General features: G+C 42.5%; 1 protein-coding gene across 3 annotated transcripts in view; it reads right to left on the reverse strand.

Annotated features, from left to right (window-relative positions):
* Positions 1 to 26,919, reverse strand: part of DYM (dymeclin) — a 183,695-nt gene that overhangs the window by 110,146 nt on the left and 46,630 nt on the right. For all 3 annotated transcript variants that reach the window (XM_082074229.1, XM_082074231.1, XM_082074230.1), the window contains exons 9-12: positions 15,015 to 15,197; positions 10,490 to 10,668; positions 3,762 to 3,887; positions 87 to 200 (exon numbers count right to left, since the gene is read on the reverse strand). In XM_082074229.1, the coding sequence (XP_081930355.1) occupies positions 87 to 200; positions 3,762 to 3,887; positions 10,490 to 10,668; positions 15,015 to 15,197 (602 nt within the window). The remainder of the gene's footprint in view (positions 1 to 86; positions 201 to 3,761; positions 3,888 to 10,489; positions 10,669 to 15,014; positions 15,198 to 26,919) is intronic.

Here is a 26,919-nt window from a genome sequence, read left to right on the forward strand (position 1 = left end):
TTTCCCAATTTAAGATATATTGAAGTGATTTTTTTGCTACTTGTAATGTAAAAACATGGAGCTCGGTGCTTGACTTCTGGTCTTACCCTTGTCCGGGTCATGTTGTACTGGATGGTTCTTATCACGACCAGTATGAGGAGGCTCCCCAGCGAGATCTCTGTCAGGACGCGCTCAGCGTACCAAGTGATATTTTTCAGTATCTGAGGGGAAAAAAGAAAAGGATCAAGTTCTTGAGCACCTAGATCTGAATAAGGACACGGGAAGTTGGCCAGGGCCTCCTGTTCCTTAAGAGAGCCAAAGGAGCTTCCGGGCTCAAATGTGGGAAAAGTTACTGGATTCTCAAGCAAAAATAAAAGGAAAAAGAAAAAAGGAAAAAAAGGAAAAAGAGAAAGAAAAAAGAAAAAAAGAAAAAGAGGAAAAGGGAAAGGGAAAAGAGGAAATGGGAAAGGGAAAGGTACAGGGGAAAGGGGAAAAGTACAGGGAAAAGGGGAAAAGGGGAAAAGGGGAAAAGGGGAAAAGGGGAAAAGGGGAAAAGGGGAAAAGGGGAAAAGGGGAAAAGGGAAAGGGAAAAGGGGAAAGGGAAAAGGGGAAAGGGAAAAGGGGAAAGGGAAAAGGGGAAAGGGAAAAGGGGAAAGGGAAAGGGGAAAGGGGAAAGGGAAAGGGAAAAGGAAAAGGAAAAGGAAAAGGAAAAGGAAAAGGGAAAGGAAAAGGGAAAGGAAAAGGGAAAAGGGAAAGGGAAAGGGGAAAGGGAAAAGGGAAAGGGAAAAGGGAAAAAGGAAAGGGAAAAGGGAAAGGGAAAAGGGAAAGGGAAAAGGGAAAGGGAAAAGGGAGAAGGAAAAAAGGAAAGGGGAAAGGAGAAAGGGGGAAAGGGGAAAGGGGAAAAAAGGGAAAAGGGAAAAAAGGGAAAAGGGAAAAGAAAAAAGGGGAAAAGGGAAAAGAAAAAAGGGAAAAGGGAAGAGGGAAGATGGAAAAGGGAAAGGGAAAGGGAAAAGGGAAAGGGAAAAGGGAAAGGGAAAAGGGAAAGGGAAAAGGGAAAGGGAAAAGGGAAAGGGAAAAGGGAAAGGGAAAGGGAAAAGGGAAAGGGAAAAGGGAAAGGGAAAAGGGAAAGGGAAAAGGAAAAGGGAAAAGGAAAAGGGAAAAGGAAAAGGGAAAAGGAAAAGGAAAAGGAAAAGGGAAAGGGGAAAGGGAGAAGGAAAAAAGGAAAGGGGAAAGGAGAAAGGGGGAAAGGGGAAAGGGGAAAAAAGGGAAAAGAAAAAAGGGGAAAAGGGAAAAGAAAAAAGGGGAAAAGGGAAAAGAAAAAAGGGAAAAGGGAAAAGGGAAAGGGAAAAGGGAAGGGAAAAGGGAAAAGGGAAAAGGGAAAGGGAAAGGGAAAGGGAAAGGGAAAGGGAAAGGGAAAAGGAAAAGGAAAGGGAAAGGGAAAAGGGAAAGGGAAAAGGGAAAGGGAAAAGGGAAAGGGAAAAGGGAAAGGGAAAAGGGAAAGGGAAAAGGGAAAGAGAAAAGGGAAAGGGAAAAGGGAAAGGGAAAAGGGAAAGGGAAAAGGGAAAATGGAAAGGGAAAGGGAAAGGGAAAAGGGAAAGGGAAAAGGGAAAGGGAAAAGGGAAAGGGAAAAGGGAAAGGGAAAGGGAAAAGGGAAAAGAGAAAATGGAAAGGGAAAGGGAAAAGGAAAAGGAAAGGGAAAGGGAAAAGGAAAAGGGAAAAGGAAAAGGGAAAGGGAAAAGGGAAAGGGAAAAGGGAAAGGGAAAAGGGAAAGGGAAAAGGGAAAGGGAAAAGGGAAAAGGGAAAAGGGAAAAGGGAAAAGGGAAAAGGGAAAGGGAAAGGGAAAGGGAAAGGGAAAGGGAAAGGGAAAAGGGAAAGGGAAAGGGAAAGGGAAAGGGAAAGGGAAAGGGAAAGGGAAAGGGAAAGGGAAAGGGAAAGGGAAAGGGAAAGGGAAAGGGAAAGGGAAAGGGAAAGGGAAAGGGAAAAGGAAATGGAAAGGGAAAGGGAAAAGGAAAAGGAAAGGAAAGGGAAAGGGAAAGGAAAAAAGAGGGAAAGGGGAAAGGGAAAAGGAAAAGAAAGAAGGGAAAAGGGGAAAGGGAAAGGGGGAAAGGGGAAAGGAAAAGGGGAAAAGGGAAAGGGAAAAGGGAAAGGGAAAAGGGAAACTTGGCATTTTCGTTTCTTTTCAATTTGGCAGGTGGCAAATTAAGGCTTTTCAATAAAAATGCTGCGATTGCAGTAAAAATCACGACCTTCTGTGAATATCCCAATGCCCCTAATCTAGAGTGATGAAAATTGTACCCGTTCATGAATCACCACCAAAAATCGCCGGACAAATTCAATTTACAAGCAACAGAAGCACGGCTCAAGCTTCATGTTCTGCACTTAACAACCTTATGTGTATCATCTTCTTCATTTATTTTCTATTCTGTTGTTATCGAAACTTTTATTTAACAGGGGAGTTTCCCTACATTAAAAGCTCCTTTTGAAGCAGCCAGAGTAATTAATTAAAAAAAATTTCTAGTCCATGTCTTAATCAGAAATGAAGGAACTGGCTTCGCATGTCAAAGTCTTTTAGTTAAGAAACAATTATAATAAATAATTAGTCATTAAACCGAGTCCAAAAGTAGACTCTGTTAAGTTCAGGAACGCCACAAATCAAGAAGGTAACTTGATTTATTGTTTTAAAAAATATAATAGAATGTGGTTTTTCTATAGATAAGGAATCCCTTCCATAGGGAATATGTGAGTTGGCATCATAGTCACTAACTCTGCTGTCCACATTCTAGTGGATTTTGGAGCACACCTTTGAATTTTTGAATAAGGGGAGATCTCTTTCTCCTTCCCTGCACCAATTTATCCATGTGCCATTAATTTTAAGAGCACCGGGCAATAAAAAAAACCTTAAAATTCAATAAGAAAAGCACAGTAAGGGTGGAAAAGTGTTTTGCTTTGCCTCTGAGTTTGGCACGAAACACGTCTCATCCACCAAAGAATGGAGAAAAAGGGAGGAGAAAGAAGAAGAAGAAATAAAGGAAGAATGAAGGTGATTAATCTGCAGTGTCATAGTGCTCTGTTGGCTTTGGATGGCAAAATTGTCCATTTTCAGAGAGTTTTCTGCAGTAGAAATTCACCTTTTTCAGTTGGCGACCCAGATGGGATCTGGATTCTTCACAGCACGCACTGTGGAGTAGCAATTAGTGAAAATGTGTATTAAAATCCAAGATTAGATGGAGAAGAACATGGAAGAGGCAAAGGCAAGACTGAGAAAAATCAGTGCAGGGTAAAAGGAACGAGGTGGGGTTTGGGTTTGTTGTTTGTTTTGGGGTTATTTTTGGTGCTTTTGTTGTTTTCTTCTTGAAGTCCAACTGAAGCATTAAACTAATATTCACACTACAACTATATTGGCGGGTTTATCTGCAAAAGCAAGAATAAACTGGACAAGAAAACCTCATTTATGTTTTCCTTCCACAGCTGGATCCTCATTAATTTTAGGGAAATCTTCCACTTTTACTCATCCTGTAAGGAATTTATTGAGAGACCACGTGTAAAGCCTTTAAAATGAATGAAAAATGATGGGGGAAAAGACTGAGGCAGGAGCAAAACTTTGGCTGCTCTCAGCAAACTGGATTTAGAAGAGAAATTAAATGACTAAGTGATAGGGAACCCAAAAATAAACCTACACGTATGGTGCATATGGAATTTCACGGGTATACAGATGCCTCTTTATGAAAAGAAGCGTTGACTTGATTTTTAGAGCTGAAGAATTGACCAAAACAACAACTCACCACTTCATGGATGGATCGGTTGAAGCCGTCGTCCTCCGTGAGGATCAGCAAAATGATCAGAGCCATGTAAACGTGGTGGGAATTCCTTTCTTCGACGTGATAGAGAATTTCGAGAATTGGCAGAACCTTTACGGGAAGGGAAAAAAAGTGTGGATTAGTTTAGTCTTTCAAATACCTCAGACAATGGAGAGGAGAATTAAAATGCCCTTAACAATATCCTAATTCCTCCCTCTCGCAATAACCACCCCTAAATAGTGACGTACAGTGTTCAAACACCTTCCATCTGTTTCTTTCCGTCTCCGCAAGAGTCTAAACCAATTCTTTCTTGTGGTCAGACGTGGAATTTCAATTCCTAATAAATGATATTGCCAGCCCTACCCGTTAAAATAGGCGCTGAAAGCTTCAGTTTCCCTTTAGAATATGGGAAAAGAAGAACTAGAATTAAAAGTAAAATTATTAAAGCAAGTTTTTTACATGTTCAAGCAGGAAAAACAATTGTTTCAAACCATTCAGGCACAAGCTTGGTCTGCAAGGACTCTTCTCGTCAAATCCATCAGCGCTGAGGATCAAGACCTTAAATTCAAATCCCAGTTTGGACGTAATCCCAGAAAAGAACCACTTTGGGTTGGGTTAAGCCTAGAAAAGCCCTGTTTTTCCTATTCTAGATAATACTCAGCCAAAGAGAACTGACATTACGAGGAAAGTTCAGCCCAAGGTCTTGGGTTTCCAGCAGGACAAGTAACTGAAGCCAAAGTCTTGCAATAATAAGGAAAAGGAGATTATATTGCAATGAGCAGCTACCTTCTAGACACCTAAAAACTCGCTGTATTTCAAAACAAGCCGAGTGTAGTGGATGAAACACGTGAAACGGATTCTGGGGAGTGGCTTCACAAGCCTCTAAAATTACCAGAATATTCTCTCGTAATACAACCAACCAGTCCCAAACATGCTAAAAACGCATCCAAGTTTCTATGAGAACCAATGAGATTGATCTGAATGCTTGGAGGCCACAAAAGCTTTGGATGGATGGCTCAAGGCAACACCACAAGAAAAGCAGAGTGCAAATCATATTTACACGTTGCAAATATTCTTCCTTTGAATGCTTTTATATTCTAGCTATGTCTTGGTGTGCTAAGTGCACCTTCCGGTACACGCACCTTGTTACGACTCATCTTTAGCAAGTGGGCGTATTATTTATTGATAGTTTAGAGCTTGTGAGGAGGGTGACGGGCGGTATGTACGTGCCTCAGAGCCAGCTTAAAGGGGGCTTATATTATCACAGTATCACAGTATCACAGTATGTTTGGGATTGGAAGGGACCTCAAAAGATCATCCAGTCCAATCCCCCTGTTGGAGCAGGAACGCCCTGGTGAGGTCGCACAGGAACATGTCCAGGCGGGTTTTGAATGTCTCCATAGAAGGAGACTCCACAACTTCCCTGGGCAGCCTGTTCCAGTGCTCTGTCACCCTTACTGAGAAGAAGTTTCTTCTCAAATTTAAGTGGAACCTCTTGTGTTCCAGCTTGATCCCATTACCCCTTGTCCTATCATTGTTTGCCACCCAGAAGAGCCTGGCTCCATCCCCATGGCACTCACCCTTTATATATTTATAAACATTAATAAGGTCCCCCCTTAGTCTCCTCTTCTCCAAACTAAAGAGCCCCAGCTCCCTCAGCCTTTCTTCATGAGGGAGATGCTCCACTCCCTTCAGCATCTTTGTTGCCCTGCGCTGGACCCTCTCCAGCAGTTCCCTGTCCTGCTGGAACTGAGGGGCCACAACTGGACACAAGATTCCAGATGTGGTCTCACCAGGGCGGAGTAGAGGGGAAGGAGAACCTCTCTTGATCTACTGACCACCCCCTTCTAATACACCCCAGGATGCCATTGGCTTCCTGGCCACAAGGGCCCAGTGCTAGCTCATGGTCATCCTGCTGTCCCCAGGACCCCCAGGTCCCTTTCCCCTACACTGCTCTCTAATATGTAATCTCCCAACCTATACTGGAACCTGGGGTTGTTCCTGCCCAGATGCAGGACTCTACACTTGCCCTTGTTAAATTTCATCAGGTTATTCCCCGCCCAGCTCTCCAGCCTGTCCAGGTCTCTGATGGCAGCACAGCCTCCGGCGTGTCAGCCACTCCTCCCAGCTTGGTGTCATCAGCAAACTTGCTGATAGTCACTCTATTCCCTCATCCAAATCGTTAATGAATATATTGAATAATATTGGCCCCAGTACTGCCCCCTGAGGCACTGCACTAGATACTGGCCTCCAACTAGACTCCGCACCATTGACTACCACTCTCTGGCTTCTCTCCTTAAGCCAGTTTGCAACCCACCTCACTACTCTATTGTCCAGCCCACACCTCCTCAACTGAGCTGTGAGCATATTATCCCGCTTTACTGTTCAGAAGAAGTGGTCGGGTGTATCGTGGGTTATCGATTATAGAACAGGCTCCTCTAGGTGGGTTTGGGGCACCGCCAAGTCCGTAGAGTTTTAAGCGTTTGTGCTCGGAGTTCTCAGGCGGATGCTTTGGTTGTATAGAGCATCAAGATTTAGGGCCTGGCATAGTGGGGTATCTAATCCCAGTTTGTGCCCTGGCTTTCGTGGAGTTTAGTAAGTCATACGAATTAGGGCCATCTTTAGGGTGGTTTAAGTGTATCTTAAGCTCAGCTACGTTTTGACCGTAATTAATGTGATAGGCATGAGTCCATGCCTATGGACCCAAACTAATCTTTATGTCGCGAACGATTAGTTTGGGTCTCTTGTGTGACCGCGGTGGCTGGCACAAGATTTACCAACCCTGAGTTGCTATAACTAAGTCAAGTTTACACTTATTACTTAATGGTAATGAAGCATTTTTGCCTATGGTGTAGGAGTCAATGGAAAAGGGAGATAAATGTCACAGCGTGAAGTCCATTATTCCACCTCAAATATCTAGTTTGTCCGTAGTTTTGCGCTGCATAACCTCAAAGTCATTTCCAAGCGTTCCGATAAGCAGGGAGCAATCTAAAATGATCAAAGAATTGGATTTATAACTTGATTTTGCAGGGAAAACAAAATGGCCAAACTCATCCCCTCTGTCTATACACATTAATATTACAACAGGTCAAACTGTAGCCGTAAAAGTGCATTTGTGTTCATTAAGTCTTGCTGCAAACTCCATTAAAAAACGGTACCTTGATTATGAGACATTCTAGAAGTTTAATTTTACAAAAGTTTATCTAGAACTGCAAGCAAAATGCATTTCTACACTTTTAACTTATACACATACCTTAAAACTGTTATGTCTATCTTCTCATGCAACGCTAATGTCCAGCCATGTATGGAGAAGACAATAACCCCTTATTTTTGTATTGCCGGTCCTTTTATTCATAGCCATTTAATGATAATTACTGGATTACTTCTAAAATGCCTCCATCAGAAGCAGCTTTTAACTGACAAGACACAGCCACTGGTAAGAAAAATCACTTTTAATCCCCCTGGTATTTTTACTTGCAATACAGGTGTTAACTGCTCTTATAAACAGAAAAAGGATCCATATTTTCCCATCCGCAGACCGTGACACTGCGCTTATTAATAAAATTGCTAATTAATCCCTGTTTCACCAGTCCCACCACTTCCCGGAGAATCTTTGCAAATACTTTCAATAAGAGAGTCAAATTCTACACAAGAACATCCCTACCAGAAGCAGATATTGAACTTATATAAAGAGTTCTGGAAGACACAGCAACATCCTATTCATTCCATCAAGCAGAATTGTAAGAGTAAAAAAGATGCAATGTTTTACTCCAGATAAAACATAAAGCACAATAGAAGGTAAAGGTATTTATATATAAATGAGAGGTAAATTCATACACAAATAAAGAAGAAAGCGGAGATGTTATTGATTACAACAGTTGAGAAAAACACACAGAATCCATTTAAAAATTCAAGTTACAAAAGAGCAAAGACATATTTCAAAAACCCCCAGGAGATGTCACAGAACATCCATTATGATGCACTGAAACCAGGGAAATATTAAAATAGGAGAATATGCAACAAATGTGATGCACTGAGTGCAGTGAAACAGGAACAACGTGCCTAAATATTTAAGCTGAGCACTCAGCTTACCTGAGCTCCCGCCTAGGACAGATCTTTCTCCATCACCCAACTGCTTCTCTATGAAGAAGCCGCCGTCTTGTGCCATATTCCTCCACAAATTCATCCGCTCTCATTCAAATCTCTCCACAGAGAGCACTGGTTTGCCTCGAAATTAATTACCTTAATTGTTTTGCGCCCATAAACTCAAAGGATTCAACCTCCGGGCTTTATTTCTTATCACGTCGCTCTCTCCAACCTCTTCCCCTCCCGATGTCACGTATCCATCTCGACACTTCTCAAGCTCTTTTCTACGCTAACGCTGCTTTCTCACAGTTTTATTGTTCATTTTCAAGCAAAAAAAATGTTCCTTTACACTCTGATTTTTCAACAGTCTGTAAATATTTCATTAAATATATTCAATATAGTCGTACACCACAGGCAGCTCTTGCTGTTGCCATATAGGGAAGGAAACATCCAGCTCCGCGACTCCTTCACCTTGTTGACGAGCTCAAGACTAAATGAGACTTTTCCACCACAAGGTTGTATTTAGGAGATGGTAATTTCTTCAGTAACCATCCCACCCACAATCCCTTCTCAGCTTTTCCGACCATTTGTTCAACGTTGCTGATTATTTATGTGATTTTCTGGGTGTTTTTTGGTCTTTTCTGAGGGGGAGGAAGGATAGGTCATAATATACAAAGACATCGCACACTGTGGAGCATCTAAGTACCTGCATCTGGAGTTGACATCCGCACCTCATGCTTTTTCTGGCAGTTTTACAATATAATCAGACATCAGAACTAGAAAAGAATGCATTCACCTAACCTTTATTTCTCTAAAAATAAATTGATATTGTCAGTAGCTGCTCAATATGTTGTATTATATATTAAAAGCCCCGGAAATTAACTACGACCATTTGTTCACAGAATTCCTGCAAAATGCCCCAGCTCTCACCTAGATAATCCGCGGAGTTTAGTCTTGAATTACTTCAGTATCAACCATCTCCCCCCAGTTTGCCAATAGTGGTGTCTCTCAACTCCGAGCCGGAACTAAACGTCACTAAAGCTAATTTATAACCTACAAAAACCTGTACCAGGTGTTACATCCATCATCCATTAACCACAATCCTATTTCAAGCAGCTAAAAAGTCATGAGAGTTGCATTTCTACAAAATCTACCAGCTGCTTCTTGAGGAGTTCACGCCTCAGGTCCATCCTGTTTGATATTTGGCGTAGTAGGCAAGTTACAGCTCATTTAGTGTACCAAGGTGGATGGATGATGGCAGAGCGGTGGATGTGCTCTACCTTGACTTCAGTAAAGCCTTTGCCACAGTCTCCCACAGCATCCTCACAGCTCAGCTGAGGAGGTGTGGTCTGGACAATAGAGTAGTGACTGGCTTAAGGAGAGAAGCCAGAGAGTGGTAGTCAATGGTGTGGAGTCTAGTTGGAGGCCAGTGTCTAGTGCAGGGCCTCAGGGGGCAGTACCGGGGCCAATATTATTCAATATATTCATCAACGATTTAGACGAGGGAATAGAGTGACTGTCAGCAAGTTTGCTGGTGACACCAAGCTGGGAGGAGTGGCTGACACGCCAGAGGCTGTGCTGCCATCAGAGACCTGGACAGGCTGGAGAGCTGGGCGGGGAATAACCTGATGAAATTTAACAAGGGCAAGTGTAGAGTCCTGCATCTGGGCAGGAACAAGCCCAGGTTCAAGTAGAGGTTGGGAAATTACATATTAGAGAGCAGTGTAGGGGAAAGGGACCTGGGGGTCCTGGTGGACAACAGGGTGACCATGAGCCAGCACTGGGCCCTTGTGGCCAGGAAGCCAATGGGACCTGGGGTGGGTTAGAAGGGGGTGGTCAGTAGGTCAGAGAGCTTCTCCTGCCCCTCTGCTCTGCCCTGGTGAGACCCCATCTGGAATCTTGTGTCCAGTTGTGGCCCCTCAGTTCCAGCAGGACAGGGAACTGCTGGAGAGAGTCCAGCGTAGGGCAACCAAGATGCTGAAGGGAGTGGAGCATCTCCCGTGTGAGGAAAGGCTGAGGGAGCTGGGGCTCTTTAGTTTGGAGAAGAGGAGACTGAGGGGTGACCTTATTAATGTTTATAAATATATAAAGGGTGAGTGCCATGTGGATGGAGCCAGGCTCTTCTCGGTGGCAAACAATGACAGGACAAGGGGTAATGGGATCAAGCTGGAACACAAGAGGTTCCACTTAAATTTGAGAAGAAACTTCTTCTCAGTGAGGGTGGCAGAGCCTGGCCCAGGCTGCCCAGGGGGTTATGGAGTCTCCTTCTCTGCAGACATTCCAACTCGCCTGGACATGTTCCTGTGCGACCTCACCTGGGTGTTCCTGCTCCAGCAGGTGGATTGGACTGCATGATCTTTTGAGGTCCCTTTCAATCTCAAACATACTGTGATACTGTGATTTTATCAACTTTTATCCCTGTATGTGCACAATAAACTTGTCTAACTTTTTAGCTAGAATAAGAAAAACAAACTAATAAATAGTATGATATCTGCTACCAGTTTCTTTACACCGTGCCCAGGTGGATCAAGACTAAGAGGGAATCAAAGCCTAGGAGCTTTATAAATATGATATTTTACTGCGTAGATATGTTTAGCATCACATTCCTGCAATGAGACAATACTTACAAGATTCTCTATGTCCGTCCGTGCCAACACGTATGTCCGTACGTTGCTGTTTTGATGCAGAAGTGTGTACAAAAGAAGAGTGGCCTGGTCGGATTTCTGCTGCTCGCACAAAGCCGTGTACAAACTGTTGAAATTAATCTGGAAAGCGTGGGGATTTGATGAGGAAAAAGCAGTGCTATCTGAAATAAATAACAAGTAAAATAGTCATTAACAAACACATTTACTATCCAGCTATTTATTAGCTTCATAACCTCTGGGGAGAAGAATTTTATACAGAATCATAGGAAGGAAAAAATGAAAATAACCCAGGACTTCAATCATAAAGCTTGATAAGGTCTCACGAAGCTTCGGTTGTGCCGTAAAGCTGAGGTTGTCCACCACGTGAGCTCCTGTATGTGCACAAGACACTCATCATTTTTGATAAATAGCTTTCTTTTATATATATTGCTTGTCCAAATAGCTTCTACTGGTAGAAAAATGAAAATAAAAGACAACAATGCCAGGAGATGCTGCAAAGGAGCTCTGGTGTCTTCACTGGAATCAATGACCTGATTTATGTGCAAATAAAACTTCCATGATTAGTTCATGGGCATCAGGGTGGATTTTCATACCCACTTTTTGGCATGAAGGGCAAGACTATCCTTATATTTTCAATAAAACCGGTGTTGTCAGGGGCTTTAGTGGGCTAATTAAAGTGATTTAAAACACCGTGGCATACAGTTGAACATTGGTTTGTTCACAATATAATCTGTGCCAGAGCTGGAAGGGAAAATAAAACAGATTTTGGCACAAAGAACCTTCATGAGTTTCGAGGAAAACGTCCATCAGCGCAAACTCCACCACTTAGGAACTTCCAGTGGAAATAGAAGAAGCAAATGTGACATTCAACACGCTCATACTCATGTCAGAAATCCAGATTGGTCTTCTCTGGAGATTTTGACTTGGTTTTCTTCATAAAAAAAACCCTTTGAAAGCTACACACGTGAAAATATTCCAGCAATTTCATGATAAGATGGTATTCTGGGAACAATATGACCTAGGATACTCAAATATACTAAAGGTCTGGACTTCAAGATGTCCATATTACTATAAGCAAGATGTTCAAAGTTGAAGAATTGAACTAAAGTTCCTTAGTTCCCATAATAACAGAGTAGAGATTTTGGAATTATCATTTATTAAAATTGTGTTAACGTAGGAAATCTCTGCAGTATAAAGCAGCGGGACAATATTATTCCTCCTGCACAGTAATTTCTGGACAGAAGGGATTATAGGAAGAGGAAGAACAAATTCAGAAGAAGAAAGGAAAAAACCAATGTAAATAAAAAAATGTGCATTTTTACAAGCTGTTTTACAGCCCACTGTACTACAACGGCCAACAGAATAGGCAGCAACTATTGAATTTAATCAAAATCTTCAACGTTTTCTTCAAATCCTGAAAGATTTCTCGGATATTATAGACTGTGTGACCACAGAAAACAGGGAGAACAGAGTCATTATGTGTGTGCTCATGGGCAGCTACCACAAATTTGGCTTTGAAATGAACAATCCTGTGGTTTCTTACCAAAATGTTCCACTCTTCTGGAGAAATCTCTGTTTATAGCGGTAGGGATTAATCACACAAACACTCCCTACACCCACTGAGATGCACGTGAGTTGCTTTCCCCCTTGGTTTATTTTTAGCCCGTATTCTTAGGCGAGCTTGTAAACAGCGAGGAATAACCTGATGAAATTTAACAAGGGCAAGTGTAGAGTCCTGCATCTGGGCAGGAACAACCCCAGGTTCCAGTAGAGGTTGGGAAATTACATATTAGAGAGCAGTGTAGGGGAAAGGGACCTGGGGGTCCTGGGGACAGCAGGGTGACCATGAGCCAGCACTGGGCCCTTGTGGCCAGGAAGCCAATGGGACCTGGGGTGGATTACAAGGGGGGTGGTCAGTAGGTCAGAGAGGTTCTCCTGCCCCTCTACTCCACCCTGGTGAGACCACATCTGGAATATTGTGTGCAGTTGTGGCCCCTCAGTTCCAGCAGGGCAGGGAACTGCTGGAGAGGGTCCAGTGTAGGGCAACCAAGATGCTGAAGGGAGTGGAGCATCTCCCTTATGAAGAAAGGCTGAGGGAGCTGGGGCTCTTTAGTTTGGAGAAGAGGAGACTAAGGGGGGACCTTATTAATGTTTATAAATATATAAAGGGTGAGTGCCATGAGGATGGAGCCAGGCTCTTCTCGGTGGCAACCAATGATAGGACAAGGGGTAATGGGATCAAGCTGGAACACAAGAGGTTCCACTTAAATTTGAGAAGAAACTTCTTCTCAGTGAGGGTGACAGACACTGGAACAGGCTGCCCAGGGGGGTTGTGGAGTCTCCTTCTCTGCAGACATTCAAAACCCACCTGGACATGTTCCTGTGCGACCTCACCTGGGCGTTCCTGCTCCATGGGGGGATTGGACTGGATGATCTTTTGAGGTCCCTTCCAATCCCAAACATACTGTGATACTGTGAAAACCTGCAGGAGCTCCACGGGAGCTTTGGCTCCTACCGGGATTTTGGGGGCCCAGCAGAGCCGATGTTGCTGCTTCTCTTGGCGTGGGTGAGGGGTGATGGCTCCAGCCATTGAGCTGAAAACAACAGGAGGTCCTGGAGCAACGTTTTCTCCTTCTTTTCTGCAGAGACAAGGCCCAGCCTGTCGGCGATGGAATCCCCGCCTGGCTGGGGTGGTTTAACAACAACTGTGAGCTCAGCCCCACGCAGCCACTCATTCACTCCTCCCCGGTGGGATGGGGGAGAGAATCGGAAGAGTAAAAGCGAGAAAACTCATGGGTTGAGACAAAGGCAGATGAAGAAGCCAAAGCTGCACAGCGAAAGCAAAATAAGGGATTCATTCACTGCTTCTCATCGGCAGGTGGGTGTTCAGGCATGGCCAGGAGAGCAACGGCTCCATCACTTGGGAAAGCAAATGTCATCACTCCAAACTTCTCTCTTTCTTCTTCTTCCCCACAAATATATACTGAACATATTCTATGGGATGGAATATCCCTTTGGTGAGTTTGGGCCACCTCTCATCTCTCAGCTTCTTGTGCATCTGGCATGGCGTGAGAGGCTGAGAAGTCCTTGAGTGCTCAGCAACGACTGAAACATCAGTGAATTATCAACTTTATTCTCATTCTAAATCCAAAAATCCAGCTACTAGGAAGAAAATTAACCCTATACCAGCCAAAACCAGGACATTCTCCCCAAAAAACGTTCCACCAGGCAGACAAAGACCAAAATTTGTCTTTTCTGCCTCCACGTCCCCTTCATACACTGATCGTCATTATGATCAAACCATCATAATGATTATTATGATAATCATAATAATTATGATTAAAACCACCCTGCTTCGGGCAAATATTTCTCTTAATTAGGGAAAATTTGGATGTGGACAGCAAAATCCGATCAATTCCACATCTTCTATTAAGAAGCAAGTTGACTCCATGACTCATTAGCTGAGGAGTGTCCACTGACTTTCAAGCTTCACTTCTATGGATGTTTAAACCACATCACTTATATTTATAGCACTTCACTATCCGTTTCATTAAAGGATATTTTTAAATTATTTTTAAAATTAAACAGGATTAAAGAAACTTCTCAGCAACAGCAGCATATCCTGTGATATTCTATAAAACATTAAACTGTCCAAGAGAAAAATAAAACTATTCTAGAGCATGTAGAATAAACAAAACTATCCTGAATTTTAGCAGTTTTGGTCCAATTAAATTTTAACAATTATTTCAGCAAAAAAGCCAGATACTATAGATCATTATGGCAATAACCAGCCTTTCTTTTTTATATTGTTCTCCTCCTACCAGCCCCTCAGAATGTTCACAGGAATCAAATTTAAGCTCAGTTATAGAGTACTGGTAGTGGAAACAATAAGTCATCCTATAAATGAAAGAAAATGTGGCTTTTTGGGCTACTTCTGACAAATAATAGGTTCTTTTAAAATTTTATAATGACACATATATAAGTTTTCGATGAAATACATCACTAGTTACTGAGGACATTAAATAAAGTCAACCAAAATCAAGCATTCATAGAAGTTCTCAGTTAAAAAAAAACACAGAACAAAACATAAATTGTATAAAGAATCTGATCTCAATTACCTGTAAACGGTATCCAATAAATCAAAGGGGCATGTTAGGACAAAACATTAGTCTTATTTGAACAAGCCTATATCCACATCTTGTGAGGAACGTGTCTCCGGTTAAACACAATTTCCCCCAGTGCTACAAAGTTTAAGGGGACTCCTGAAGACTTTCGGGTACCAAACCTACTTATAGGTCAGTTTTATTTCTATTTTATGACATTACGAAGCTGGCTAAAATTTCTCAAGTCTGAAGAAAAGAGTATCCTTGTCCTCAAAAGACATTATATTCTTATTGCTCCTCCACAGGTTGGCAGGAGAGAAAACAAGTTTTGCAAAGAGAACCTTGAAGTAGTCGCAGCAACTCAACGCTTCGTTTTCAGCCGTTGATGCTTAAGAAATACAAACCTTGTGTGTTCTTGAAGGACATAATGGCTTGTCTGTAGGGATTGGGCGTATCGGGAGCGTCGGTGAGGTTTGCCAAGACAAGGAGAAGCAGCAGGCTCTGGTTTGCAAGAGGGGAGCAGCGTTCCAGCTGTGGTGATGCTTTGCTCCCCACCCCGCCGAGCGTGAAGACTGTCCACAGGCCAGCTACAAAATAAAAGAATAATAGCAATAAAATATATATATACACATTATTTCTGCTCACATTTTAATGCACAAAGTTCCTCTAGAGGAACAGATGGTGTCTGATAGGTCAGAAAAGGGAAAAAAGTTTGACTATTGTACAATAAGACAACAGGTCTGGCTACTTGAGCTCTCACAATGAAAATTTCAGGAGTAATAGCAGCAGGTGTGGGAAAGAAGGAACTGAAAGATTGCTGGAAATTCAAGAAAATTAAGTCAAAATAATATATATAATATATAATATATAATATATAATATATAATATATAATATATAATATATAATATATAATATATAATATATAATATATAATATATAATATATAATATAATATACAACATGTAATATACAACATGTAATATACAACATGTAATATACAACATGTAATATACAACATGTAATATACAACATGTAAAATACAACATGTAATATACAACATGTAATATACAACATGTAATATACAACATGTAATATACAACATGTAATATACAATATATAATAATATATGAAAAGGAAACAAGGAGAGGTGAAACAAAAGCCTGTGTTTGAAGGGGAGAACCTTAACCATGGAGCAGGTACCAGCTGAAGGATTCATGTAGCAATGGCAACGTATTAATAGAGGAAAATGAGCTTGTAGATTGTTTTCTTCATCAAACTGACTTGGTCCATCAAGCAGCATTTTTCTCATGTACTCAATTTTATTAAACTCAGCACACTTTAGGCAAAAGACTAACAAAAACTAATATTGCTTCAAGCAGAACCTCCAGACTGAGTCCTGTAGAGATCAGTGTTGCTCATTATGATGAGTAGATAACGTCACAGCTAATTAACGTCTTAGGAAAAAAACAAAACAAAACACCACAATCAACAGCAATTTGAATTTAAATATTAGGGTAATATTACACTCAGCCTTGTATTTTTGCATTGCTACAAATATGAAACCATTTGTAAAAGAGCTTGTAAAAGAGTTTGGTTTAGACCCTCAAAAAATTATTATGTATAAAAATGTAAATAGCTCATCATTCCACATCAGTCTTTGCTCATGTTAGAGTATCTTTCCCTTTGTGTAGGTGCATTTTTATGGTGCATGTCCAGCTCTAATATTAAGGCATAAAGTATAAAGCACCTGAATGCTGCTCATTAAAAATCTTCTTTTTTGTACTCTTTAAACTTTGATGTTTCAGCCTTAAAAGCAGAGTTGTGTTCATACTTAATCTTTACAGCATTATACCAATTAACTCCAAACACTCAACAACTGCATTTCGAATTCCTGTTCCATGTCCAGGCGGGTTGGAATGTCTGCAGAGAAGGAGACTCCACAACCTCCCTGGGCAGCCTGGGCCAGGCTCTGCCACCCTCACTAAGAAGTTTCTTCTCAAATTTAAGTGGAACCTCTTGTGTTCCAGCTTGATCCCATTACCCCTTGTCCTATCATTGTTTGCCACCGAGAAGAGCCTGGCTCCATCCTCGTGGCACTCACCCTTTATATATTTATAAACATTAATAAGGTCACCCCTCAGTCTCCTCTTCTCCAAACTAAAGAGCCCCAGCTCCCTCAGCCTTTCTTCATAAGGGAGATGTTCCATTCCCTTAATCATCTTGGTTGCCCTACGCTGGACTCTCTCCAGCAGTTCCCTGTCCTGCTGGAACTGAGGGGCCACAACTGGACACAAGATTCCAGGTGTGGTCTCCCCAGGGCAGAGCAGAGGGGCAGGAGAACCTCTCGGACCTACTGACCACCCCCTTCTAACCCACCCCAGGTACCATTGGCTTCCTGGCCACAAGGGCCCAGTGCTGGCTCATGGTCATCCTGTTGTCCACCAGGACCCCCAGGTCCCTTTCCCCTCCACTGCTCTCATGTAATTTCCCAACCTCTACTGGAACCTGGGGTTGTTCCTGCCCAGATGCAGGACTCTACAAGGATGAGAAAGTCCCCAAGTGTCAATTCTCTTCCTCAAAACTTGGTCCACCAGCAGCTGGATGAAGCAACTCCAAGGGAAGTCCCATCGCATCCTGGAACGGACTCCCAGGCTCGCTGAGGGGGGCAGCATCCCAAAGCTCTGGGGAACACCCTCCCTAGAAACTCAACCTTCAGACAATTTTGCTGCCGTTTTTTCTGCTCTACGTATACAAAATAACAAATTTCAAGCCACGGTAACTCAGCCAGATTTAGGAAACTTGCTGAGGGATTGCAACCAGAACATCTCTGTCCCCTAAGGTCCCCTCCCAAATCTCAAGAGCCTGTTCCAAGGCATGAACGCTCTAAAACTCCTCAGTAAAACAGATGTAAGAATTCAGCATCGGTTAAATAACATTTTTCTGTAACCTCATTCTCAGAAGCAGAAGAACTGTTTTCAATTTAAAGAGGTCCCAAGAAAAGAAAAAAGAGGCTGATCTTCTTTTTTTAAAGAAGATCAGCCTAAGGAAGACACTCAGTGTGAAAAGTTTCATCACAAACAACTGAGTTTGAAAACAAAAATTATGAGCAATTGAAAGCTGGATTTCACTATAGAAAGTGCTATACAGACTTATCCATAGGCATCAATACCAGCTCCAGCCATATCACAGAATCACAGAATGGACTGGGCTGGAAAAGCCCTCAGAGACCATCGAGTCCAGCCCTTGGTCCAACTCTAGTCTGTATACTAGATCACGGCACTAAGTGCCATGGCCAATCTCAGTTTAAAAACCTCCAGGGCCGGTGAGTCCAGCACCTCCCTGGGCAGCCATTCCAATGCCTGACCACTCTCTCTGCACAGAATTGCTTTCTAATCTCCAGCCTAAATTTAAGTTTAAGCCCCATTGTCCTATTGCTGACTGCCTGGGAGAAGAGACCAAGCCCCACCTGGCTAGAACTGCCCTTCAGGTAGTTCTAGAGAGTGCTGAGCTCAGCTCTGAGCCTCCTCTTCTCCAGACTAAACAAGCCCAGCTCCCTCAGCCTCTCCCCATAGGGCTTGTGTTCCAGTCCCTTCCCCAGTCTTGTTGCTCTTCTCTGGCCCCGCTCCAGCACTTCAATCTCTTTCCTGAGCTGAGGGGCCCAGCACTGAACACAATACTCCAGGGGTGGCCTCCCCAATGCAGAGCACAGGGGAAGGGTCACTGCCCTTGTCCTGCTGCCCACGCTGGTTTGGATCCAGGACAGGATCCCATTGGCCTTCTTGGCCACCTGGGCACACTGGTGGCTCCTGTTGAGCTTCCTGTCCATTAGTCCCCCAGGTCCCTTTCTGCCTGGCTGCTCTCCAGCCACTCTGTGCCCAGCCTGGAGCGCTGCAGGGGGTTGTTGTGGCCAAAGGGCAGCACCCGCCACTTGGCCTTGGTGAACTTCAGCCCATTGCAATGGGCCCATTGTTCCAGTCTCTCCAGATCCCTCTGCAGAGCCCTCCTGCCTTCCAGCAGCTCCACACTCCCTCCCGACTTGGTGTCAGCAGCAAATTTGCTGATGATGGTCTCAATCCCCTCATCTAAATCATCAATGAAGATGTTCAACAGGACCGGAGCCAACCCTGACCCCTGGGGACACCACTAGTGACCGGCCGCCAGCTGGATGCAGCCCCATTCACCAGCACTCTCTGGGCCCGGCCCTCCAGCCAGTTCTTCACCCAGCAGAGAGTATGAACATTATTAAATTATTAGAGTATGAACATTATTAAAATGGTGCTTTTAACAATAAAGCATTGAGAAAAATGGCAGCCCTGAAGAATGAAGCCCTATCTCTAGAATTAGCAAACCAGCAAAATGTTGTCACTAGATACCCCGGTCGGATTCAAACCAACCAAACGGAGTTGCAATGCACAATATCGTATTTAAAGCCCACTTGTACATCTAATTTCGAGGAAGTTGTCTTTTGGGCAGACGGCCGGTGAGGAGGGAATGGTTTGGGGTATTGAATTTGCTGACTCCAAAAATACAATGCTACAGGATGAAAAAAAGGCTGATTAAGTATTAATATTACTAACTCTGTGTGTAAACACAGATTTTATGAGAAATATTTTTTTTCCAAACAAAAAAATGATAGTTAACATTGAAATTATACAGTAGCATGTGCCAACACTCATCAACTTGACTATTAAAGACTAAAATTACATGTAATGTATTAAGAAAGCTTTGGATTTAAATACTGAGAAGCCAATTGTTATTAACCTACCTTATGGCACAAACTACGTAAAGATTGACATTTATCGCAACATGAGAAGTTACATTTAGAGGCGCTTTGTCTCCAACGTGCACATTCAGTTCCAAAATGTTTCATCTTCCGTACCTAAAATTTTGATACCACAGGGCAAGGGATGAGGCTGTTCCTGTTCATAAGGATTTTGCAATAGTGCTAAACTATAAAGAATAAGGTGTTTAATCTCCAAGAGCACAATTAGGAAATATTGAGATAATGAAATATGGAGAACTACCCACAACTGCCTTCTCTGCTATCATCTACAATAAGTCTCAGCTCATGCTTTGAGAATTTCATATAATTTCTTAATATAACTTCTCGTGTAATTCTCAGTCTGTACAAGACCAACCTCCTCCTGATTTTTACAGAGCTCTTTCTTCTGCCACAAATAATTGGCAAATCCTACCTAACCAAGAAGTCCTACCTAACCAAGAAGTCCTACCTAAGCAAGCAAGGCCCACCCAACCAAGCAAGGCCTATGACATATACAAGTTCTGGAGGTTTCAGCATCAGCAGCTGCTACTTGTGCAGAGCAATCTTTTCTAGGCTACCTAGTTTGGGGTGGATATTACAATATTTGAATTCTTTTTCATCAAAACACCATTTCAGGCTCCACGAACTTAAAACGGAGGGTGTTGGTCTCTTCTCCGAAGTAGCAAGTGACAAGGTGAGAGGAAACAGCCTCAAGTTGCGCCAGGGGAGGTTGAGGTTGGATGTGGGGAACAATTTCTTCCCCAAAGGGCTGTGGGGCATTGGAACAGGCTGCCCAGGGCAGTGCTGGAGTCACCATCCCTGGAGGGGTTGGACAGACACACAGATGAGGTTCTCAGGGACATGGGGCAGTGCCAGGGGTGGGTTATGGTTGGACTCAATGACCCTGAGGGTCTTTTCCAAGCAGAATTATTCTATTATTCTATTAAATACTTGCATATTACAATTTTCAACGGTCTTCGTATCTATCGAAATTTTAGTTCATAGAATCACAGAATCCCAAGTTTACGGGACCACAAGGATCGTCTGGTCGCACCTTTACTAGCAAAAGTCCGGCCTAGACAAGCTGGCCCAGCCACATCTCAAAAGTGTCCAATGTTGGGGATCCAACACTTCCCTAGGGAGATTATTCCAAGGGCTGATTGTTCTCATGGTGAAAAATGTCCCTCTTGTGTCCAAGCAGAATCTCCCCAGCAGTAAGTTGTCCCATTGCCCCTCTTTCCATGGACTCCTTGTAAAAAAGGACTCTCCATCTTCTCTGTGGCCACTCTTTAAATATTGGAACATGGTCATGAAGTCTCCTACCGCCGCCTTCTCTCAAGGCTGAACAAACCCTGCTCTCTAATGAATTTTGTCTTTCCTACAGTAAATCTGATGGCATTTCACATTAATTACCTCATTACGGAGGTTCTTGAGGAATATGGACAACACGCTTCTTCAGAAGGGAAAAATGGGTATCAATTGCCTCCGGCCTAAACTCCACTTAGCAAAACAAAGCATTCCAATTGTCAAGACTACAAAAAGAGACATGTATATACTATATATATATATATTTTATTAACTCATCTGATCTTGTTAGTGAAGTGGTAACCTTACATTAGTTATCACATCCAAACAGCGTGTTTTATTAACCTTGAAGCAAGGCCTAGCGTTTCAATCCTGAGGACAAAGATCAGGACACTGGGATTTTATTCCTGGTTGTCATGTCAATTCATTGTATCATTTTAGTCAAGCTGTAAGCATGTTGTTTCCTCTATTTCCCCTATCTGTAGAAAGAGCCGTTTCTACTTAATAAGGGCATTTAGCTCTTGATGCCCTTGTGTGCAATTGTCTGGTCTTGTTAACGTGCTGGAAAATCTTCATTTATCATCTTTATTTTCTAACAATATTCTCCTATTTTTATATTATCTACATTTGATATATCGACATTTATTTTAATAATCTAGTCTATAATATATATCAATGTATTATTTATTAATATATAAATATGCTTCATATTTATATAACATATTCTCTTTATGTTACAAATCATCCTGATACAATATTTCTGCATATTTTTATTGATACCTCTCTAGGTACTTTGATACCTACAAGGTGTAAGTGTTTGTATATATGCACACTAAATATATATTGACATACTCTACTAGGCCATATATGTATTTATATTATAAGAATGTATCTATGCTTATATATTTTATTAAAATAATATATATATAAGCTTCTGAAATGCTTGTAGATCACACTAAGTCAAATTAAAGTCACTGCACTAGGCTCGGAGAGGACATATATCAAATATTAGAGGTCCCAAAAAGAATAAAAAAGCACCGTGACTCAACTGCAGAGGAAGAAAATTATTAAATATAAAAGGATTAAGTCTTTTCCAAATCAGGAAAGAAAAAGGTACATGTGCTTTGGCAAATTCAATGCTAAACCATATCAAGTCAAGCCAAAAATAACTTCAGAACAGGTTGCTAAAGGTGTAAAAATGAGGAGTAAAAGCTTTTTCAAACAATTGAATGGATAAATCATGATTGTTGGAGGAGATTCAAATGGGGCTCTTACATAAGTAAGTCATACCTATTAAAAAAAATTGCATTGACCATTCCCATTACTTAACGTCCACCCATAAATGTATCTCACAGACCTTTTGAAGCTTTTTGAAGGAGTCAAAAAACAGGAGTAAGAACAGTCACCTGGTGGATGAGGGGAAAGCTGTAGATGTGGTCTATCTGGACTTCAGCAAGGCCTTTGCCACTGTCTCCCATAATCTACTCCTGCAAAAGCTGGGAGCCCGTGGCTTGGACAAGTGCACTCTCTGCTGGGTGAAGAACTGGCTGGAGGGCCGGGCCCAGAGAGTGCTGGGGAATGGGGCTGCATCCAGCTGGCGGCCGGTCACTAGTGGTGTCCCCAGGGGTCAGGGTTGGGTCCGGTCCTGTTGAACATCTTCATTGACGATTTAGATGAGGGGATTGAGACCATCATCAGCAAATGTGCTGCTGACACCAAGTCGGGAGGGAGTGTGGAGCTGCTGGAAGGCAGGAGGGCTCTGCAGAGGGATCTGGAGAGACTGGAACAATGGGCCCATTGCAATGGGCTGAAGTTCACCAAGGCCAAGTGGCGGGTGCTGCCCTTTGGCCACAACAACCCCCTGCAGCGCTCCAGGCTGGGCACAGAGTGGCTGGAGAGCAGCCAGGCAGAAAGGGACCTGGGGGGACTCATGGACAGGAAGCTCAACAGGAGCCACCAGTGTGCCCAGGTGGCCAAGAAGGCCAATGGGATCCTGTCCTGGATCCAAACCAGCGTGGGCAGCAGGACAAGGGCCGTGATCCTTCCCCTGTGCTCTGCATTGGGGAGGCCACCCCTGGAGTATTGTGTTCAGTGCTGGGCCCCTCAGCTCAGGAAAGAGATTGAAGTGCTGGAGCGGGGCCAGAGAAGAGCAACAAGACTGGGGAAGGGACCTGAACACAAGCCCTATGGGGAGAGGCTGAGGGAGCTGGGCTTGTTTAGTCTGGAGAAGAGGAGGCTTAGAGCTGAGCTCAGCACTCTCTAGAACTACCTGAAGGGCAGTTCTAGCCAGGTGGGGCTTGGGCTCTTCTCCCAGGCGTCAGCAATAGGACAAGGGGCCATGGGCTTCAACTCTGCCAGGGGAAACTGAGGCTGGAGATGAGAAAGCAATTCTGTGCAGAGAGAGTGGTCAGGCATTGGAATGGCTGCCCAGGGAGGTGCTGGACTCACCGGCCCTGGAGGTTTTTAAACTGAGATTGGCCATGGCACTTAGTGCCATGATCTAGTCAATGGGCTGGAGTTGGACCAAGGGCTGGACTCGATGATCTCTGAGGTCTTTTGCAACCCAGCCCATTCTGTGATTCTGTGTGATACAGAGCACATGTCAGTCGGGTTTTTAATACAATTTCCACCAAAACGAGCAGCTTCTTCCCTTTCTTTTCCGTATTTCTTACCACTTTGTTCCCTTCTTACAAATGCAAAAAATCTCCATTTGGGTCAGCACATATGAAAATGAATTTCTTTCGCCAAGTTGGGATTATCTGTAGGTGAGCATATGGCTAATTGAGGTAATAACGCCGCTGATTTCCCATCCACATCTTGGAAACCGAAGTATTCAGGGGTTAAAAACTGAACATACAAAAAATGGAATGCAGGTTGTCATATCTAAAATGATGACAAGTCACAGAATAATCTCCTGATGGGATGCCAGCTCATTACAAGGTGATAAATAAAAGACAGGACAATTATACACGTGGCACAAATTCTAAATTAACTATTTCCCTCCAATTAAAAAAATTTAAGAATGATTACTAGTTTTTAACCACCATTTGCTCCAAACCCAAAAGAGAAAAGCAAAACACGGTCTCGCTTAATTAACATCCCATTAATTTATTTGAGGAAGATGGGAATTGGAGGACTCCAAAATCTATTTGGAACAAGTTCTAAGAAGCAAATGTACAGTATCTCAAGTATTATGCCTCAAGTTTTTCTCACCTCCCGCGCTTCTCACACGGAGTTTGATGATAAGACGCCCATGTGCATTCACGATTATAATTTATGGATTAAATAAAAGCAGTTGGCGTTTTAGCGGATTATAAAATCCTACGCTTGAGCAAGGACATGATGAGGATTTCCACATTATGTCTAACGTGACGCCCATGTTAACCAGACAGAATTTTCCTGTATATAGACATTATATCTTTTCAAAATCTGCCTCCTAAGGAGGATAAAGCGACAGGGAAAACGTCAGTTCTACACAAAGGGATTAATTTGTACATAAGGTACAATAGCGACAAGTATTTCAGGTTTCAATCTTTAGCCTTGTGCTTGTTTCAAGTCGGCACCAAACACCAACCAAGACTTAAAGTGAACTGGTGAGCTCTAAAGCAAAGTTTTTACCCAGTTTATACACTTTACAAATCAATTATGGCCATTTCCAAGTCTGCCAGCTCTTGACATACCAAAAAAATGCTGCAATTGGTTCTAAAATGACTAAATATCAGAGTTTTGAGAGGCTGCTGGTGGTTCGGGCTGGGGAACAGAGTGTAAGACACAGAGGGGAACGAAAGATGCTGGTAAAAAGGCGGGAAAAGAAACAACCATAGCAGCGATTGAGAACACGCTATTTTCCAATATACAAACTGCAAAAGTGCACACAAATCACTAAACCAATTAGACAAGCTACACGGGACTACAATTAAAACATTTTAATGGATTTATCTAGACCTTAATTATTCAATTTTCTTCTCTAGATACTGTTCAAAATACGTTTACCTAAACCTTTATTTCTGAGAGACTTTTACAGAGGGAGCAGAAAAACAGCAGAGGAAGAGACAAGATTCTTATTATCTCTTTTTTGTTTCCTTCGTATCACTCGACGCACTTATTTAGTGAATTTACAGGGTCCCGGGAGAGCCCATTTTAAATATAATGTATGAAGCGACACTCACATCAATGGCAAATGCACTCAGAGCAGCCCCACTCCAGAATTTGCCCTGCGTTTGTTCATTTGAATGCTGCAATTAAATCAGTCGGTTGCACCAAGTGCTGTCACCAGGGTTTTCGTTTTGTGTCCGCGACAGCAGCTAAAAATGGTTTGTTTGGGAACCAGGACAAGTTTTGCAAAGTTTCAGAGTGTTTCAGAACTCAGGCAAGTCAATAGATCACAAAAAGGGGGGAAAAATTATATAAATCTTCACTAATAAGCTATTCTAACCAATTATAAAGAATCAAATGTAGTGACAGCAGCCATTGCAAGTTAAAAGTTTCCAGCAAAATTAAATAGGACGTTGGGCAAGAATAGGAACGTGGCTAATGAGCACATTTTCCACCCATGTTAAGACTATTTCAGGACAACTTGCTTAATTGCAGAAATGTAAAAAGCTGCACTTTCAATTGCATAATGTTTTTACATAATAAGCACTTTTCTAACCTAGATTGTCTGGAATTACTCTCCAAGAACAACCGGTACCCAAAGCTCCAAACTGGAAAACAGAAGGAGGTTAAAAAAGCGCCTGAAATCACTAAAGATTGTTCCATAACAAAGTGAGATGATGTGGAAGGGTGTTGGCAAACTCAATGCTCACCAAACTATACCTGAGATTAATTCTCTAGAAGTCGTGCAGATTTTAAGATGTCATTTTGGGAGCAGATGCTCTTGGAGAGAACCCTTGGAAAACTGAGGCTTCTTCGGAAAATGTCCATGGAAGAACACGGTGCCTCCTCGCCCCTCTTGGTCACAGAATTTCAAGAAGTTAAACCAAAATTGTCTCAATAACTTTATGATTACAAAAAACCCTACTCCAGATTTGTTGCTATTCGTTTGTTTTCTTGAGACTAAACAACTGGATCATTGAGGAACCTTTGAGATACTTATTTTACTGGATGAAGATACACGTGGTTGACCCAAGTCCTTCACATTATTAACCAAGTGTCTCACCACGAAGACCAACCATTAACCTCCAAAGTTACCAGATTTTCAGGGCAGAATTTATTTCCAATATGCATAATTTCAACTGAATTAGGATTCCTCAGTGAGCATACGACTTCATTATAAGTCTGGATTAGTGTCCAGAGAAAATCTGAGGTCAGGCACACAAATGGGTGGATGAAACACCATCTCCAGGTCTCGGGTTTCCACGTTGGGAGAAGATGAATTGTTATTTTTACCTTTCCCTGTGTTGTACAAATCATTCTATTCTATTTTCCAGCCATGTGTTTTAGAGCAGTTATATTTTAGAACCTCTGAAATTCTAAAAGAATAGTTTCCTGTATAGGGAATTTGTCCTGCACATCATCATATCTTGCTTTACAAAAATCCCATTAAGTTCCAAACATGGAAAGCTGGAAAATAAAATTATGTATTGTTTAATAAAACTCTTTTCTTTAGACTTAGTTCCATTTTCCACCGTCGTCTATAAGAAACAACATATAAATACAGAAGACCTAAGTGTCTGACTGCAGAAATACAAGGTATTTGCAGCATTATTATTAAATATCTAGATATCAAAATTTTGAAATTGTATTTTAAGCTCTTTCATCAAAAAGATATCAGGTCCAAAAGTGGCCATAGATGTTTCACCCCAATGTTCCCACCAGACATCGAGTTGTGCTACATATGTTGGACCACATGATGTAACTGGTCTATAACTGGAGGGTTACACCACCTTATATATTGCGACTTGACATTTGCTCTAATTGTGGTTTTCTGGTTGTTTTCAAGAGAATTGTTGTTTTACAAAAAGGGTTTTATATCACACATCCTAGAATTTGCCACTGTTCTACAGAGGGATCTGGACCAGCTGGATCAATGGGCTGGGGCCAATTGTCTGAGGTTCAACAAGGCCAAGTGTTGGGTCCTGCACTTGGGTCACAACAACCCCCTGGACGCTGCAGGGTCAGGGAAGAGCGGCTGGAAAGGACCTGGGGGTGTTGGTGCCAGCGGCTGAACATGAGACAGTGTGTGCCCAGCTGGCCAAGAGGCCACCAGCATCCTGGCTGGTACCAGCACTGGTGTGGCCAG

The sequence above is a fragment of the Streptopelia decaocto genome (genome assembly GCF_964273445.1).
Source record: "Streptopelia decaocto genome assembly, chromosome: Z".
Taxonomy (NCBI): Eukaryota; Metazoa; Chordata; class Aves; order Columbiformes; family Columbidae; genus Streptopelia; species Streptopelia decaocto.